The sequence below is a fragment of the Lithobates pipiens genome, unplaced genomic scaffold (assembly GCF_037356315.1).
Source record: "Lithobates pipiens isolate NorthernLeopardFrog02 unplaced genomic scaffold, aLitPip1_a1.2 Scaffold_13, whole genome shotgun sequence".
In the NCBI taxonomy this organism is placed as follows: domain Eukaryota; kingdom Metazoa; phylum Chordata; class Amphibia; order Anura; family Ranidae; genus Lithobates; species Lithobates pipiens.
Window position 1 is genome coordinate 168,750,624 of NW_027507718.1, and position 19,620 is coordinate 168,770,243.

The window sequence follows — 19,620 nt, forward strand, 5'->3', positions numbered from 1 at the left end:
AAGCATAGGGGAAGAGCAATCAGCTATATTATTTACCCTAATTCTCACTGTAGCAGGCTTCCACCATGCTGTATGACCAGTTACCCGAAGTTCCTTTCTTTGGTGCTCTGGCCGGCGGTAACACTCTGACATACATGGGTTCAATTCAGGACCAGCAGCCCTGCATTGTACTTGAGGACCCTGAATGCCTGTCCATACCCTGGTGCATCAGAGAGAAGAGGAAAGTGCTGGTGGCTGGGGAGAGCAAGGGGTAAGGTAAGTATTACAGCTTATTCCTCCACCTCATAAAACCTAAGGTCTCTGCTCAAGCTTCTGTAAATCCATGTGGTGTTTCCAGCAATGGGTTTCTGTCATACTGTGTATATGCATAGAGAAATGTCCCAAACACTGCACACCTAGCAAAGTCATTAGTACACAGGTGAAAGCAGTCTTAGCCAGCTTCATCCAACGCCACACCCCTAACACGATTTACCCCACCCATGGGGCTTAATCGTGGAGGAGAAACGCGTTGGGGCGTGACTTAGGCTGAAGCTGGCTAAGGCTGCTTTCACCTGTGTACTAATGACTTTGCTAGGTGTGCAGTGTTTGTGAATTTTCTCTAAGCTCATTCTTCTACCCACAGACTTAACAAGCATTGCAGTGCGGGGAAGTCTCACTTTAAGGCTTTTTTTTTTACTTCATTAACTTCAGCTTTAAAGTGTAACATCAGCCATTTTTGGATAGAGTGAAGGGTTAGAACCTGTAACAGTTTTTTATTGCTGCACGAGTCCATAGCCTCTAGAATGTTTTATGCACAGCTTCCCATGCCATAAGAACATTCACTAAGTTGGAGATAGAAACTAGCAGTGCAGACCTGTGTGTGCTCCTAGTTACATGACAAGCCACTAACAATCAGTGTGGTTCCAAATCATGTGATCACCATGACAACAAACCACTGTGATCCCAAACAATCTTCTCTGGTTGAAGATTTTACTGTGCCTCTCTCTTTCTGCACAGCAGTTTAGTTAAAGTGGAACTTTACTCAGAAAAGTCCTGCTGGATCCCTTCAGGCTGGCCCCATTTATTAGGTATAGCTATGTAAAACATTAAAAACAAGAACCTATACTGTTTAAAATCCAGTAATACACTGTATCACCCTGCTCTGCACATGCTCAGCTGCTCTCTATTCTTAGGCACTGCCGAATTTGTAGAGGCCAATCTGCTGACAGCCTTAAGAAATACTGCTCTCTGGGCTTCAGCAAAATGGCAGCCTCCAGCAAGAAGAAACAGGAGCAATGCTGGAGGCAATTTACAGAACACACTCATTTTTGTTGCATAATTTTTAATGTGGAATGTATGTTCCTTGCTAAAGAACGTTAATTTTTTTTTAAGTTGTTATGGGTAAAGTTCCACTTTAAGCAAAGAGAAAAATATACAGTGTTACAAGGTTGAATAGTGTGTACAAATTACATTAAAACTGTTAGATGTACAATAATACGAGCAGGGTAATTATTATAATGGGAAATCAAATAAAACCTTTAAATTTCTTAAAAAATATTAAAATGATTTATCAGCCATGTTTAGATGCATTCTGAAGTATACTGAGTTTTCAAAATTTTGTCAAAACTTCTAAGCCTCAAAGACCTCTGGTCATTAAGTGGTTAATGTGTTTATATTGCTGTCTGTGTATAACATGAAGAGATTTTCTTTCACTTCTTATTTTGGTGACCACTGTCGCAAGGAGAGGGTGTAAGGGGAAATCCACCATACCAGGTACAAAGTCATCAGAAAAAAAAAAAAAAAAAAAAAAACCTGACAGGGGATCTGACCTTTTCTCACGCTATCCAAAATAATATTGTTATTATTTGTCTATAGTGGCATTTTAAATACAATTTTAAAAGAATATCATTTTAGTGTGAACATTAGTTACACTTTCTTTTTTTTTTTTGGTTAGATTGCATGAATACTGTACACACCAGACAGGTGGACAACAGGCTGTAGAATATTATGAAAAGTAGGTTGGTGGCTGCTGTTTTGAAAACACTGTGGGACATTTTCAATTGCACATATCTTTCAGGCTTTTCTCTTGTTTTAAAAACTGTCACCTTTATAAATTACTTGTTATTATGTGTAGCTTGAAGCAAAGGCCATTCCATGGGAAACACATATACAATAGAGCTGCATGTGTATATATATATATATATATATATATATATATATATATATATATATATATATATATAGATATGTGTCATTATGACACTCATTCAAATTATGTACATACTTGCAGTGCCTGCCACTGCCTGTACACTGAATGTATCTTTATACAGATGTCAACACACAACTTATGAATATACTGTACATATAAATCTGATGAAGTGTATAATACACAAAAATCAAAAATTAGCAATAATGTGCAATAAACAAATTAAATTCACCTAATCCTTCAAGGTATCTGTTGCGCTGTACAATTTGTATTGTGTATAGTGTGTGCACCATGTATATGTATATATATATATATATATATATATATATATATATATATATATATATATATGTGTGTGTGTACACGCACCATACACACAGACACATGATGTATACAGTGCCCTTCAGATCATTTAACAGTTCCCTCATTACTGAATACCAAATCCTACACTAAACTTTTGTTCCATTTGATATTTGTATTTAAACTGGCATTGGGTCATATTTATAAACCATTTGCTGATTAATGAGATAGATAGAGAGAAACACTGTTGAAGAGGCACACAGAAAAGAATAGAAAATGGAGTCTGGGTCCTGTAAGTGGTTGACAATAAATCAGGAAAGTGAGATACTCATAGATCTATTCGGACCATATATATATTATATAGGCATATATATCAAATAGCAGCTTTATTGTGACTGATGTTTCTATGAAGCGCAGCCATATATATATGTATAGGATGTATAAGTGTGTTTATATATTTTTCCAAACAAATTTTCAGTATAGGATTTGTTATTCAAGGCATTGCAGAATTTGCCATCTCTGTATATGTTTTAATATTTGTTTGTATAATGTGTTATGTGAAGAAGACAACTGTACAATGTCTTGCAAAAAAAGAATTAGTACTTTTGCAAGGCGCTGTAGAAATATATTTTGTCTACACATACTGCATTATGCACACAGATATATCTATATCTACAAAAATGATTCATTATGATACAGGTTTTTCAAAAAGTACAGACTAACAAACTTGAGCATGTGTCTGGATCAATATGTACCTGAAGTTACAGACAAGGCCCAGGTAGAAGGCTAAGGTGCTTATCACAACATTGTGAGTATCTGATTAATGCCTATCTGTCATAGCTAAAGTCATTCAGGCAAAAACAGGTTAAACATTTATGGGATAAAGCAGAGCTAAATAATGAAATTATATTATTTCTATAATATTTATATCCCCACAGAAAGATTATTATTCTTCTTTGTTCTTGCTGGTTGGATGGTCAACCCTTTTGTGAGTGGAATTATGAATAAAAGGAGATTAAAACCATATATGTTTGCTTATAATCAATGAAGCAAAAACAACAGCCCTGTTTCTTTTTCTGAAGAGAAGGGTCCATCAGAATATGGGAAATTATCTTGTAATCTCGAGCTAACAGCTGCAGGTTTTTGAGGACTTCTCCACTGTGGTAACAGCATTTTTTTTTAAAAAAACATGATTTTATCAATATGGACTTGGACCTATGAAGAAAACCTCATTTTCTTTTTTGATGGTTCCAGTAGATGAGAGGTAGGTCAAGGCTGTTATCCCAAGTACCAAGACTAAGGAAAAAAGCACAGTAAGAAGGTTACATTGGACAAAATGCAAAAATATGCTTAAAGAACAGTGTTATTAAGGAGGTACTAAAACACTAGGAACATCTTAATACGAAATGCTCTAAAAATGATACCTGCAAAATGAATGATTAAGAACAGTCAAAAAGTTTAAAAGTTATTTTAAACAGCCACTTTTCCCACAGTCAATGTTTGTTCTGTGACAGTTAGAAACAAATTTAATAGAAAAGTTATCACTAAATTCCTGCAGACATTCCTTGGTATTCTAAACCAAAAGAAGGGCAAAATACAAGTTCCAAACATATGTTCCACTGTGTTAATAATAGTAACAAAAAATATTGATAGCATTAATGTAGAATAAATGTGCATAACAGCAAAACTGACTTAACAAAGTTAAATAAATGTATAAACTATCATTTCTACCCTAATGCCCCGTACACACGTGCGGAATTTCCATCAGAAAAATCGTGGATGGTTTTTCCGATGGAATGACGCTTAAGTTCTATGAACTTTCCACCGTCAAGAACGCAGAGACGTACAACACTACGACGAGCCGAAAAAAATGAAGTTCAATGCTTCAAATTTAATAGAAAAGTTATCACTAAATTCCTGCAGACATTCCTTGGTATTCTAAACCAAAAGAAGGGCAAAATACAAGTTCCAAACATATGTTCCACTGTGTTAATAATAGTAACAAAAAATATTGATAGCATTAATGTAGAATAAATGTGCATAACAGCAAAACTGACTTAACAAAGTTAAATAAATGTATAAACTATCATTTCTACCCTAATGCCCCGTACACACGTGCGGAATTTCCATCAGAAAAATCGTGGATGGTTTTTCCGATGGAATGACGCTTAAGTTCTATGAACTTTCCACCGTCAAGAACGCAGAGACGTACAACACTACGACGAGCCGAAAAAAATGAAGTTCAATGCTTCAGAGCATGCATCGAATTGTTTCCAAGCATGTGTAGGAATTTTGCATGTCGGAATTGGTACAGATGATCGGAATTTCCGATCTGAACTTTTTCCGTCCGAAAAATTGAGAACCTGCTCTCAATCTTTTGCTGGCGGGAATTCTGCCAGCAAAAGTCCGATGGAACAAACACATGGTTGGAATTTCCGACCAAAAGCTCACATCTGGCTTTTGCTGGTGGAATTTTCAATTGTGTGTACTGGGCATAAGGGCTCGTTCACACTTGTGCGGTTATCTGAATTTTCTGCAGGGGTACACAGAAAACAATAGTTTTCAAGTGGCCTTTTCACAGTAGAATGCAGGTGGCAGCTACAAAGAATTGCTGTGTGGAAAAATGCACCATGTCTGTAAGTTTACACACAACTCCGCAGCTCTCTGTCACACGCTGGGGTGATTGGAATGTCACATTATGACACTTCAATAAAGTAAAAAAAGGGGCATTGTCCCAAAAGTATAAAAATAGTTCAGATTTGGCATGTATATTGGCTGACACTATTTGTAAATATACAGATTTCTAGAGTGCAGTGGAACTTTGGTTGTTAAAGTTGAAGTCCACCCTACACTAAAATCCTTGCATCTACAGACATCAACGATCTAAGACTAACCTATCTAGCCCTGTAAAGAAGAAATCAGTATACATACTTTTTTTAAGCTGATCTAACCCAATCCCATGCTGAGCTTTCAGCCATGGCTTCTCTTCATAGGTGGGTGCAGAGGACACATCTGACAACGGAAGCCCCATTGACTGATGTCACTCCCCATTCAATTCACAGCTGTTGTCGGTTGTGTCCTCTGCGGGGCTTCCACAGCTGGAGACCAGATCACATCGGCTTGAAAAAAGGTATTTATAATGATTTATTCTTTACAGAGTCAGATAGATTAGTGTTAGATCGTGGCTGTCTATAGATTCAGGGATTTTAATGTTAACCACTTGCCTACTGGGCACTTAAACCCCCCCCCCTGCCCAGACCAATTTTCAGCTTTCAGTGCTCTCACACTTTGAATGACAATTACTCAGTCATGTAATATTGTACCCAAATAAATTTTTTGTCCTTTTTTCCCACAAATAGAGCTTTCTTTTGGTGGTATTTGATCACCTCTGCGGTTTTTATTTTTTGTGCTAAAAACAAAAAAAGAGCGTCAATTTTGAAAAAACTCAATATTTTGTATTTTTTGCTATAATAAATATGCTCACTTTAAAAAAAAAACATTTTTTTTCTCAGTTTAGGCCGATATATATTCGTCGACATATTTTTGGTAATAAAAATCACAATAAGCATATATTGATTGATTTGCGCAAAAGTTATAGCGTCTACATAATAGGGGATAGATTTATAGCATTTTTATTATTATTATTTTTTTACAAGTAATGGCGGCGATCTGCGATTTTTATCATGACTGCGACATTATGGCGGACACATCGGACAATTTTGACATATTTTTGGAACCATTAGCATTTATACAGCGATCAGTGCTATAAAAATGCATTGATTACTGTAAAAATGTCACTGGCAGTGAAGTTGTTAACACTAGGGTCGATCAAGGGGTTAATTGTGTTTCCTAGTGTGTGTTCTAACTGAAGGGGGGATGGGACTTGCTAGGGGAAGAGATAGATCAGTGTTCATATTTTGTATGAACACATCATCTGTCTTTTCTCCCCTCAGAGAACCGGGATCTCTGTGTTTACACACAGAGGTCCCGGTTCTCTGTGTGTCACGGGCGATCACGGTAGCCCGGCGGTCTTTGAGAAAAAAAAAACATTTGGCTCTACTGCGAAAAGACAGCTCTTTTGCCTAAAGGCACTATAAGTCTAGTATGCCTTATAGTAAATCCAGCTTGCTCTTTTTTTTCACTAGGAAAATGCAACTGACATTTTGACTAACGAAATTACCTTATTGTTCCACACTTACCTGTGGCTGATAAATGCTGCCAGGGTCCCGTGGACCCAGTCCTACAAATCGGTTTGCGGGAGGCGTGCTAGGTGCAGAATACGCTGTTAAATGAAAAAGGAATGTGATTCGTAGTATATATGAAACAAGATGTCAAAATGTGTCACATGGCACAAATGTTCATAACAACATATGGACAAAAAAAAAAAAGACAGGTTAGGCCCCAGTAAAGCTTTTCCAAGTGAGCATTCTGAGCATTTTTACTATGTTAAAGGCCAAGCCAAAACTCGAAACTGACATTTCAGCTTTGTGTGGTGACTGACAATCTAATATACACGCTGGCTTCTTACATCACTTAGATCTCCAAAATTCCCAGTTTGCCCAACTGCCATGGCTTTTACAATGCAAAATTATGATCTAGTTCTCTTATGGATTCAGCATAATGTAGAATAAACAAGGAGAAACCAGAAGCAGTGAGTGCTATTGCCTTGCAAAATATTTTACGCAGCTGGTTTAGCAAATGTTGCCCTTTCTGAGAGAGAAAAAAACAGGTGAATCAATCCATAGCTGAGTAGACAAAATGGAAATATCAGTTTTGGGAGGGGCTGATCATTAGATATTATAGCAATTTTTTAGACATACTGATATCAACGTTAAAGGCTTAACTATGTAAATCTGTTGGTTGCAGCATATAGGGGTTGATTTAATAAAATGTGGAGAGTGCAAAATCTGCTGCAGCAGTGCATGGTAGCTAATCAGCTTCTACTGTAACTTCAGCTTGTTCAATTTAGCTTTGACAAAAAAAAAGTGGAAGTTGGTTGGTTTCTATGCAGAGCTGCGCCAGATTTTGCACTCTCCAGTTTTAGTAAATCAACCCCAAAGGTAGGTGCATAAAACACCTTATCCTGACTGCATGACTTCTGTTCTGTATTGGGGGTTAAAATAAGGCAGCTCAAGCACTTGTCTTTGTGACCATAAAATATCAGCACTCACAGAGAGCACAGAACATTTCATTGCACTTTGTGTTAGCAATAACAACAAAAACATTACTTTTAGTATGAAAAAATGCTTTTTTTTTTCAATGAAAGATAAATCTTCTTACGAACTAAGTAACAACATATTATCTGTTTGGGTAGATCCATTGTGATAGTTGTAGCAAGCAAAGGAATACTCGGTTCATGCTCAATAACACTCAACAAGCATATAAGCCTGCATTATCAATGTACATTTTTTTGTACTAGTATTTTGTGAATACCTTAGTGCCATAAAAGGTACTCACTTGGAGAAGTGGGTGAAGAGGTACCCCCATCAGATGCAGTAGTAGATTTGGTGTCGGAGGGCAATGCAAGACGGGGCATTCCAGGAGGAGGTGGGGCCAGCATCTGCGTGGAGATATAGTGACTTGAAACCTTCACCTGGCCGCTCCCATTCAGCTGAGATAATAAGTGGGTGGAGAGCAGATGTAGTAACAGTCTAGGGCATAGCCCCAGATGCAGAATATTTAAGGGATAATACCCAACTTAAAACTATAAATAAATTTTATATGACTATATACAGAAAACCACATGTCAGCAGCTACAGTATCTATCATCATTTCCCACTTATTTTAAACATGTCACCATTATTTATACCCAGAATTGACAACATTTTCTATCAAAGCACACTTAACTTATATTTTGATAACGGCCACATGCTTACCGGGCCAGGTTGTTGGGTGGACGGGTCACAGGCAAGGGATACCAAGTCTTTCAGGGGATCCTGAGGGTTAAGGTGAGGAGGATAGCGGATTGCTGTGTGTGGGAAGTAAGTGGAGGCAGCCTGGGGAAGTAGGGAGGAAGGTGGGAAGTGTAATGTTGTGGAGGTATGGGGACTGCGGGCCAGACCTGAGTAAAGCAAAGGTAATTGTAAGAGAGAAATGGGAAAAGAGAAAAAAAAAAGAGAGGAATAAATAAACAACTGAAACAATGAGAACACAACAAGATGATTTGATGTGTAACAAAAGAGCCTGAGGCATAACAATCTAGTATACCTGTCCAAATTTCAAACTGTGCACTTATCTGTGCAATCTGAAGAAAGATAAGTACTCACTAGGAAGTATGCTTTTGGTTCTGTCACTCACCACTGTGCACAGCTATGACTGGCCTGTGATGCTGAGTAAAGCCACTGATTCTTGGGGATGTGTCTTGAGGAGACGGACTGTGAAATGGTGATTTATCCAATTCAGATTTCTTCACAGTTGGAGACATTCCTATCCAATCAATTACAATACAGAAAACAAATCAGAAAGGAGTATATGCTTTTATGCAAATGGTATGGAAACATTTCACTAAACAAATAAGGGATGACACTGGACCACTAAAATCTCATTATGGGCAAGATGATAGACTATATGTAAGCACCCATTAAGTTAATGCAACATGTTCATACTAGTTATGATTGGTGTACTGTAAGTATACATACTGTATGGTGTGGTCTGGAATAACAAGGTAATCAATTATTGGTAAACAGAGCCGGTGTGAAACAACTGTAATTTTTCCCCCAATACAGAGCTGAAGGTCTGGAGCAATTGTACAAATACAGTATTAAAATGTTATAGTAGAAAAAAGAAATTGTTGAAAGGTGACAATGTAGAGGAGAGGTTCTGAGGTCAATTCTAAAAAAATAGAAAAATATATCTTTGTTGATCAACATTCACGGAAAAGGTCATCTAAAGGGCTATATCTTCTTTTTTAAACAGTAACTAAAGGCGAAACTTTATTTTTCATTTTGGATAGAGTGAGGAAGGGTTATAACCCCTGTAAAAAATGTTTGCCATCTGCATCCCATTGGGGAGACATCCCTTCACTTCCTGTCCCATAGCCAAAACAGGAAGTGAGAGGAAATCCCTGCAAAGTAAAGGATCACCAGGGTCACCAGAACTAGTGTCCCCATTGGAAGATTTTCCCTTTATTAGTTTTCTGATGTCAACCCAAAATTTGGTATTTTCTTTTACTTTCAATAACAGTATACAGGAGGATACGAGAGGGTGAATCTCTCTACTGGGGGCACAGACAGCAATAAAAACTTGACAGAGCTCTCCACTCTATACAAAACAAAAAAAAAGTTTGCCTTTAGTATTGTTTTTATGTCCAGCCATAAATAGCAAAACAAATAAAAAGCTCAATCAAAACACTACATAGTTGGTTGTAAAAAAACACTTTCTTTTTTCCCACAATGGAGGCCCATTTACACTGCCCCTTTTAATACACAAACGCATAAAATGCCCCATAATCAGGAGAGTGTCTCTTTTCATCTCAGAGCTGCAGTGCAGTGTGTTTTGAAAAATATGACATTTCCTTTTTTCCTCTGATATAGTGTCTAGAAATGCCCATAGAAAGTCAAGAGCAGCACATAAAAATACATAAACCATGAGTTGTGTCGCATTGGCAATGGGATTTAACGGGCCTTGGTCAATGCAGTGTTCTTGTTACTTCCTGTGAGCTGAAATTAAACCAATCTTATCTTACCTTCCTACAGTAAACTACTAATCTCAACCATCCACCATTTAAAGGAGATGAACAGGGAAAGACATGTTTGAAGTCCAATTGAGTGGCAATCAAGAATACTTTTATAGATATTCTACATGGAGTTAGGCCAGATACACACTATTATCTTTTTTAATGCGGACTGAATGAAAAGAAACGATCAGCTCCGGTCGGAGCCGCTGTACTAACCATGCATGTACTCTACCCCGCTGAGCTGTTGTGTTCTGACAGGGGGACAGCCCCACCACCAGAACACTCCGATCAGCGCTCTCTGCAATTGGCTGAGAGCACTGATTGAGAGTCGTTAGTGCTGGTCGGCTTCTGTAAGACATACCGACATACACAGGGGCCAAATGTCAACCGTTTTTTTTTAAACCGGACGTTGTCTCCCGACATTTGTCCTGGGTGTACTGGGCTTTAGTAAGTGTAGCATTTTTCACAAACTTACCAGATGAAAATAAAGCCTAAAATAAGAAAACTAAAGCAGCATCTTTAACACTTTAACTCTTTCGTTGCAGGAGCCTTTTTTGCCTTTTTTTGCACACATTTAAAAAAAAATAATTTTAGGCCTAAAGATTACATAAAAACCCCCAAAAATATATGTTTTCTGATAGAAGATACCATAGAGATCAAAATAGTGGTAGTTGCAAATTTTTATGTCACTTGATATCACTTTATTTCACTTGATATCACTGTAAGGTTCTAGGAAATACAAAATTTAAGTAAAAAACACACTAAAGTGAATTTTAAGGCAAACAGACTAAATAAACGACCCACATTTTTGGTAAAATATAAAAGACGAGGTTGCACCAAGTAAATAGTAACCCAATATGTCAAACCTTAAAATTGTATGCACCCTTGAAACTTTAGTAACCTATATATTTCTATAGGCGATGCTTCAAAATCCCCCTATAGGTCATCAGTTTAGTGTTACAGAGCAGGTCTTGTGCTCTCACCCTGGCCGTGATATGTAATTTGTATTTCGCAATCAACGTTTTAACATATATGTGGGGGTAGGGGGCCTCAAAATGTTTTGGGGGGATTTAATGTGCTTGGGTGTAACTTTATTTTTTGGGAAAACACAAACATTGCTTAACTTTTTTCATCACAAAGGGGACAAAAAGTTATGATTTTTAAGTGACAGGTTCTCTTTAGTTAGACATGCAGGGTTGAAAAAAACTCACATTGTAATACATCACTTTCCGGAATGCTAGCCGGGGAAACTGACAGGATGACCCGGAAGTGATGTTATACAGTGTATGTGTATGTGTGTCTGCTCTTCTCCCTCCTCTCCACCCATCAGCACCTGCCATGTCAGTTCCAGGCAAGCGGAGTCCTGTCTATATGACGGGGCAGCGTGCATGTGTGTGTGTGTTGGGGGGCTAGGCTGGGGGGGGGGGGGGGGTGGCGTGGGTCGGTGTGTGGAGGCCGCCGAATGCTTCTACCTGCCTGTCAGTTTTTACACACAATCCTGGTGGTTGTAGGCACCAGATTGTGTTTGAAACCCCCAGTTGTCAAGTATGTTTTTTTTTTATTTATTAAAGATTCATTCTTACCTAGGTGGATGCCGCCGTCTCTGCACTGAGAACTGAGTCACCGAACATCGCTGATGGCTCGGTTTTCACAGTTCACCGAGAGGAGAGCTGCTGACTGTCAGTTAGCATCTTTCCTCTCTGCTTCTCCACGCTCATGGGAAGAGACGCTGGCAGGAGCTTAGACAGCAGGATAGTGGATGGAGCAGGCGTCCTGGCTTCACAGAGCGGAGCAAAACACACCATCCAACCAGAGCGATCCTGGCACATTACGGAGGTACTCACACAGCCGGCTGAGAGCAAAGGGGAACCCGAACCGACCTGGGTGGAAAAGCTGCCGTATCACCTGTCACGCTGCTGGATTCGACACAGAGGATGTTGGCTGCAAGTTCACAGGTTCTTTTGTTTTTTGGGAAAATGGAGGAAATGGAGAGGAGGGAAATATAGCAGTATATTTAAGAACAGGAGAACGGAGGATCTGGAAGGGGGAGGGCATGAATTTGTAAATGCCAGGGATATGGATACATAAAATGGTCGGATTGGAAAAGTTACCCAGCAAAGTAAAAAGAAACAAAGATGATGGGGAAGAATATATTGTGGTCATAAAACTGTGAAATGAATTATGGAGGGCACTGGGCTGGATCTGAATGCACTGACTCATACCTGTGTGTTTGACTGTACCCCCCATATTAAACACCTCTCCTCTGGGTCGAGGGAAAGCCAGAAGCGTTGGGGTTTTTTTTTTCTTTTCTTTATTTTCAATTTTTTTTTTCAATAAAAATTATTATTATTTTTTTTTCCGTAGAAGACTGGTCTGTATTTACACTTTGTCAACTACGTACTTCTCTCCTTGGACGCCTCTTGGTCTCTCCTCTCCTCCCTGTCAGATTTAATAGCACATAGAAATGACAAGAATAAATTTCACATTGTATAATGTCAAGGAATTAAATATCCCAGAGAAACGGATAAGAGTGTTGGCGGAGTTTAGGAGACTTAAATCCCAAATCATCTTCTTACAGGAGACACATTTTAAAAGAGATAAAATTCCATGGCATAAAAGCTACGGCTTCCCGAATATGTATCATAGTATCTCGCAGAATTCAAAATCTTGCGGGGTTTCCATTTTAATAGCACAACAGATACTATGGAAGGAAACGGGAGTGATTACTGATGAGGAGGGTCGTCTCCTTATAGTGAAGGAAACGATGGGTCCCCAAAAAATCACATTGGTAAATTTATACTTACCAAACGAAGATCAAGTAAACTCGCTGGAGGACTATTTACAGATAACAACATAAGGAGGGAATTTTAGTGGTGGGAGGTAACCTTAATTTGGCCCTAGATCCATTGAAAGATACATCGAAAGGGTCATCGCATCTTTCATATGTCAAATTAAGAAAAGCAAAAAAAGTCTTACAAGGGCTGCAACTGATAAATAGTTGGAGGACTGTTCATGCACAGGACAGGGATTATACATTTTTTTCGGCACAATATAAGTCCTATTCCAGAATTGACTATATTCTGGTCTCCCAAAATATAATTACATCCTTAAAAGAAGCTGAAGGAGAGTGAGTATGAAGGAAAATTAAAGCAAGAATTGGATTCTTTTTTTTCAATAAATGATAGAGGGGAAATAACACCTTTCAGTTTATGGGAGACACATAAATGTATCACGAGAGGCATGCTTATCGCTATGGGGACACGGAAAGGGAAAATAAATGCTTAAATTGACTCACTGCTTAAACGTATTGGGGAATTAGAAATATTGCACAAAAAATCGCAGGCACAAGCAACTGAACAGGAATTTAGTGGCCTACGCAAAAAGCTTAAACTCCAATTAATAGATAGAGCGAAAGCCAAATTAACATGAGGGAGACGGACATTTTACGAATTCAGAAATAAACCAGGGAAAATGCTAGCAAATGCTCTTAGAGAAACCACTACAAGGAATCATATTACACAAATCAAAATACAGGGAGATGAAATGGTGAATGCCCCACAGAAAATAGCTCAGGTGTTTAAGGAATACTATGAGAATCTATATCAGTTAGAAAAAAAATTTAGGGCAGCAAATGATTAAAGGAAGTGGGAAGTAGCTAGGGAATATATTAAGGAGACAAGAATGCAGAAATTGCCAGAGGAGGTAGCCAAAGCACTTGATGTATCAATCTCAATAGAGGAATTTATGAGGGCATTAAAACAACTGAAAATGGCCAAAACTCCGGGCCCAGATGGGTATACCCTGTCGTATTATAGAATGTTTGCAGAGAAATTGGCTCCAAGATTCGTAGCAGCTTTTAACTCAGTACGAGAAGGAAAGCAAATCCCAACAGAAACTTTATTGGCACATATAACAGTTATTTGGAAGGAAGGGAAGAATCCTGCCCAATGTCCCAGTTACCATTCTATTTCCTTGCTGAATGTGGACCTCAAAGTACTTATGAAGATTTTAGCTATGAGATTGATAGATTATATCCCTGACCTAATTTATCCAGATCCGGTGGGATTCCCCCCCAGGGAGGGAAGGAAGAGAAAACACACAACGAGTGGTGAAGATGGTGATAGTTTCAGCCGACGCAGAAAAAGCCTTTGATAGGGTAGATTGGATCTTTTTGAAGGCAGTATTACAACACATAGGGTTGGGGGAAGGGATGATGAGCTGGATATCCAATATATATTCCACACCAAGCACAAGGGTAAAGATAGCGGACAGAAGCTCAGAGCCTTTATTTTTATTCAAAACTAAATGCGACAGCGGTTCCCTCTCTCACCCATGATCTTTATTCTGACAGTCAAACCATTTTTAAAAACCCGAATATTAAGGGGATAAAACCAAGGAAGAAGAACAGAAACTTGCGGTGTATGCCGATGATTTAATTTTTTTTGAAACGTCCCCAGTGATATCCCTCCCATCTCTGCTAATGGAGCTAGAGGAGTACGGGAAATATCAAACTTTAAGGTAAACTATGGAAAGTCCGAAGCAATGGGAATTGGAGTTATTTGAGCTCAACTATATACCTATGGCAAAACAGATTAAACATGATCTTTTGAGATGGGACAAAGAGATTTTTACATGGTTCGGGAGAACAAACATTATTAAGATGAATGTGATGCCAAGACTTTTGTATCTAATACAAACTCTTCCAATAAGGATTTATCCAAGCTTCCTAAGAGATCTTAGATCAAGATTTCTGAAGTTTATCTGGGCGGGGAAGCCAGCGGGGGTACGTAGAACTATACTAACACTTCCTAAAAGAAAAGAAGGGATAGGGCTTCCAGATCCAATAAGATATAAGGAAAATTCACACTTAACCAGGGTGATGGAGTGGTGCGGGCGTAGAAATAAGAAGCCTTGGATACAGATGGAACAGGCAGTAACAGATATTCCACTGGAAGGATTAGTATGGATACCAGAAGCGGAGGTACCAGTAGAAGTGAGAAAACATCCAACACTAGGTGTTACTTTGCGGACAATCAAAACATTTTTTTAAAAACATCTATCTTGAGAAATCCTAGCCCGATGCTTCCGATTTTGGGCAGACCATTGTTTCAACCGGGAATGACAAATCCGATGCTTAGAGTAATAACAAATAAAGACTTTAGCAGGATCATTCATTTTTCAAAGAACAACCGTGTAATGTCGAAAAAGGAGATTGAAAGAGAAATAGCACCTGAATTGGATTTCCTCAGAATGATGCAGCTAGAAGCTTTTATTAGAGCAAATAAAATGCAGAAGTGAGACTACCGACTGAGTCTGAGAATATATGTTTGAAGGGAGAGCCAATGAGACATTCATTGTCTTATTTTTATACTATGTTGACAGAAGAGGAGACACCTCAGGAACTCACATTTCTGCAAGCATGGGAGAGAGATTTAGAGATAGTATGTAATCAAGAACAAACGAGTAGGATCTTGGTATTCAACCAATAGGCATCAGTAGCAAGTAGATATCAGGAGGGGGGGGCTAAAAAAAATGTTTGTAGATGATATAGAACACCGAGTGTGCTACATCGGATGTATCCCCAAGTGTCCGATGTTTGTTGGAGATGTCATGAAGCAGAAGGGACAATCCTACATATTTTTGGGGAATGTACAAGAATAAGGGAGTTTTGGGAAATGGTTGCCGAAAAACAATTAAAACAATAACAGGAATCTCTATAGGGGATAGACCGGCAACCTTCCTGCTACTGGATATCCCTATATCAGTGGAAAATTTCAAAAATTCGCTAGTGAAACATCTCATAACAGCAGCTAGGGCGTGCATCCCTGTGCTGTGGAAAAAAGACAGTCTAATGACAGACAATGTAATGAATTGTATTGTGAAACTTATGAAAATAAAGAATTAAAAAAAAAAGGAGGGAGGGGCCAGGAGGGCTGGCAAGGGACCCAAAAAGAGGAGGATCTGGGCTGCTCTATGCAAAAGCACTTCACAGAGCACCAAAGTATAACATGTTTGTTATTTTTAATTAAAAAAGACAAGACTTTAGTATCACTTTAACAAGCCTGAGCTCAGTGGGGACAGAAAATCTTTCTACTCGGAACTGTTTCTTAGATGAATTTCTTCACATTAACAAACGGTATAGAGAAGAGGCAAGAAATAGTCTACTGTTAGCCAAAATATTCTTCTTCTACTCTAATGGCGCGTACACACAATCAAACTTTCCGACGGAAAATATTCGATGTGAGCTTGTTGACGGAAAGTCCGACCATGTGTATGCTCCATCGATCATTTGCTGTCGGAATTTCCGCACACAAATGTTTGAGAGCAGGTTCTCAAATTTTCCAACAACAAAGGAAATTCCGATCGTGTGTATGGGGCATTAGAATAAAGATTATATTTAAGTGGGACTCTAACTACACATTTTTCTTTTAAGTTTTAGTTAGCATGGAGAAGGGTCAGGTCCCATTTTTGTTGAGTTCTGTGTCCAATTTAGGGATTTTCCTTTAACTTGTTATAACTGTAATCTATAGGTGCTGGAGACAGTGTCAATGGAAATCTAGGGACCTAAAGAGGACACATAGAGCAATAAAAACATGCCAGGGCTACAAGCTAAGATCCTGAGAAATTCTTCCCTTTTACACAGAATTTTTTTTTTTTTCCGTAAAACGTTTTATTTGGCAATAAAAAACATACAGCTTATACATACAGTGTACACTTGTCATATCTTGGCAGTTGCATAAAGGAGAAAGAGGAAAAAAAAATGAGGAACAAGACCAGACAAGGGTAGTTTAGATAGAGGAAAACATGAGGAACAAGACCAGACAAGGGTAGTTTAGATAGTTAATACCTAGACCGGAAAGCGGGCAGAAGTGTAGAGGCTACATGAACACCACCTGATACCGCTAGGGAATTTTCCCTACCGGTATCAGGTGGTGTTCATGTAGCCTCTATATGCCCTACAATTTGTAAAAATTTAGGTAGCAGAGTTGTTGAGCCAGCGATCCCAGATCTTGTAATATTTAGCTGGGCATGCCCTATTAATTTAGAGAAATTTTTTGTACGAGAGACTGTTACTGACCTCTATTTTCCACTCGCCCATGGTGGGGGGGCTCGCTCTCATCCACTTCCTTGCTACTATTTTCCTAGCCACGAAGAGGGTTTAGTGCAGAAATATTTGGGTAAACTTATCCGGTTCTGAGTCTGGGAATATCCTTAGTAGGCATAGCTTTGGGTTTAGAGAGAGAGGTGAGCCCATGGTGTCATGGAGGAAATCCTTTTACAAAGAATTTACCCATTACCCTTGATGTATGTTGGCACTGCAAGAGATCAGAGAGCTCTTTGCTGCATGCTTGGTGGCATTGCCCAGGTATTCAAGCTTTTTGCGGAAAATAATTATTTGATCCCCTGCAGATTTTGTAAGTTTTGTCCACTTACAAAGAAATGAAGAGTCTATAAGTGTTATCATAAGTGTATTTTAATTGATGGAGACAGAATATCAACCAAAAATCCAGAAAAAAAACACATGATACAAATGCTACAAAATTGAGTTGCCGTTCAGTGAATAAAATAAGTATTTGATCCCCTACCAACCAACACTAATTCTGTCTCCCGCAGACTGGCTACAGTATGTGCTCATGTTGTACACAGATTTGTCCTGTCACAGATTAGTCCTGTCAAGTTAAGAAGGTGCTCCTTAAGTCCCATACACGCTATCAGTTTTTCTGCTGAGTTTTTCCTTCAGATTTACCAAAACCATATAATATGAGGTTAAACCTTAGGAGTTTCAATTTGTATGCAATCAGACCAGCCCTTCTACTACATGGTTTTGTTAAATCTGAAGGAAAAACTCAGCAGAATAACTGATAGTGTGTATGGGGCTTAACGACAACTCATTATGTGTATAAAAGACACTTGTCTATAGAATCTCTTTCTTCCATTCAAACCTCATAATCATGAGCAAGACCAAAGAGCTCTCAAAGGATGTCAGGAACAAGATTGTAGAACTGCACAAGGCTGGAATGGGCTATAGAACCATCAGCAAGAAGCTTGGTGAGAAGGAGACAACTGTTGGAGCAATTATTCGCAAATGGAAGAAATACAAAATAACCATCAGTCACCCTCAATCTGGAGCTCCATGCAAGATTTTGCTTTGGATTCAAATCTTGCAGTGCCCACAATGTCCCCATCCTCAAGAAGGCACATGTACAGGCCCATCTGAAGTTTGCCAATGAACATCTAAATGATTCAGAGAAGGACTGGGAGAAAGTGCTGTGGTCAGATTAGACCAAAATTTAGCTCTTTGGCATTAAATCGACTTGCTGTGTATGGAAGTAGAAAAATGCTTGACTGCCCCTACAGTCAAGCACAGAGGTGATTTGGGGCTGTTTCTCTGCTACAGGCACAGGCTGACTTTGCCACATTGAGGGGCCAATGTACAGGGCCATGTATTGTAAAATCTTGAATGAGAACCTTCTGCCCTCAGCCAGAACACTGAAGATGGGTCTTCCAGCATGACAATGACCCACAACATACCACCAAGGCAACAAAGGAGTGGCTCAAAAAGAAGCACATTAGAGTCATGGAGTGACCTAGCCAGTCTCCAGACCTTGATCCTATAAAAAATTTATGGAGGGAGCTGAAACTCTGAGTTGCGAAGTGACAGCTAAGAAACCTTAAGGACTTAGAGAAGAGAAGATCTGGAAAGAAGAGTGGACCAAGTCCCTCCTGAGATGTGTGCAAACTTGGTAACCAACTACAAGTAACATCTTGCCTCTGTGTTTGCCAAGTTTTTCTCCACCAAGTACTAAGTCATGTTTTTCTTGGAGAAAAAATACTTATTTTGCTCACTGAACTGCAACTCAATTGATAACATTTGTATCTTGTGTTTTTTTCTTGATTTTTTGTTGTTATTCTGTCTCCATAAATTAAAATATACCTATGATAGAACCTTCATTTCTTTGTAAGTGGTCAAACTTACAAAATCGGCAGGGGATCAAATAAATATTTTTCCCACTGAATAGCAAGGGTATTATTCATCTTAAGTTTTTACCCACAAAAAAATGTTTTTTACTTATATGCGACATATGCAAACTGTTATCTTAATGTACTTTGACACGTGATATGCGTACTTAGTCTAATTGTTCTGTATAATGATATACCAATAAATATATTTGGGGAGGAAAAAAGGATCGAATGAATCTCTAATGTATTAAAATGTCAAAAAATTTAATTTTTAATACCCAGAGAAAATTGCAACTTGAGAAGCTGGGCAACTGTTGCAAAAAAGTTGTACAAGCAAAAATTCTGTGACGTATTGTTGGGGGTTTAAGGGTAGTTCACATTTTTAACCACCTGTCCCTAAGTCTCTACTGATAGACATGATCATATGCTCAGTGACAGTGTTGCTAAGGTATTTTAAATGTTTACAGCCAGAGATGCTACTGACTGCAGAAAGTTATGA

The 19,620-nt window shown here is 38.6% G+C and overlaps 1 protein-coding gene across 4 annotated transcripts in view; it reads right to left on the bottom strand.

Annotated features, from left to right (window-relative positions):
* Positions 1 to 2,856: 2,856 nt before the first annotated feature.
* NFIC (nuclear factor I C) overlaps positions 2,857 to 19,620 on the bottom strand; it is a 230,693-nt gene continuing 213,929 nt past the window's right edge. For 2 of the 4 annotated variants that reach the window (XM_077475829.1, XM_077475828.1), the window contains exons 7-11: positions 8,783 to 8,911; positions 8,362 to 8,546; positions 7,943 to 8,096; positions 6,685 to 6,767; positions 2,857 to 3,781 (exon numbers count right to left, since the gene is read on the bottom strand). In XM_077475829.1, coding sequence (XP_077331955.1) covers positions 3,764 to 3,781; positions 6,685 to 6,767; positions 7,943 to 8,096; positions 8,362 to 8,546; positions 8,783 to 8,911 — 569 coding nt within the window. In that variant the 3' untranslated portion in view covers positions 2,857 to 3,763. The remainder of the gene's footprint in view (positions 3,782 to 6,684; positions 6,768 to 7,942; positions 8,097 to 8,361; positions 8,547 to 8,782; positions 8,912 to 19,620) is intronic. The other 2 variants (XM_077475830.1, XM_077475831.1) reach the window with 2 other exon arrangements.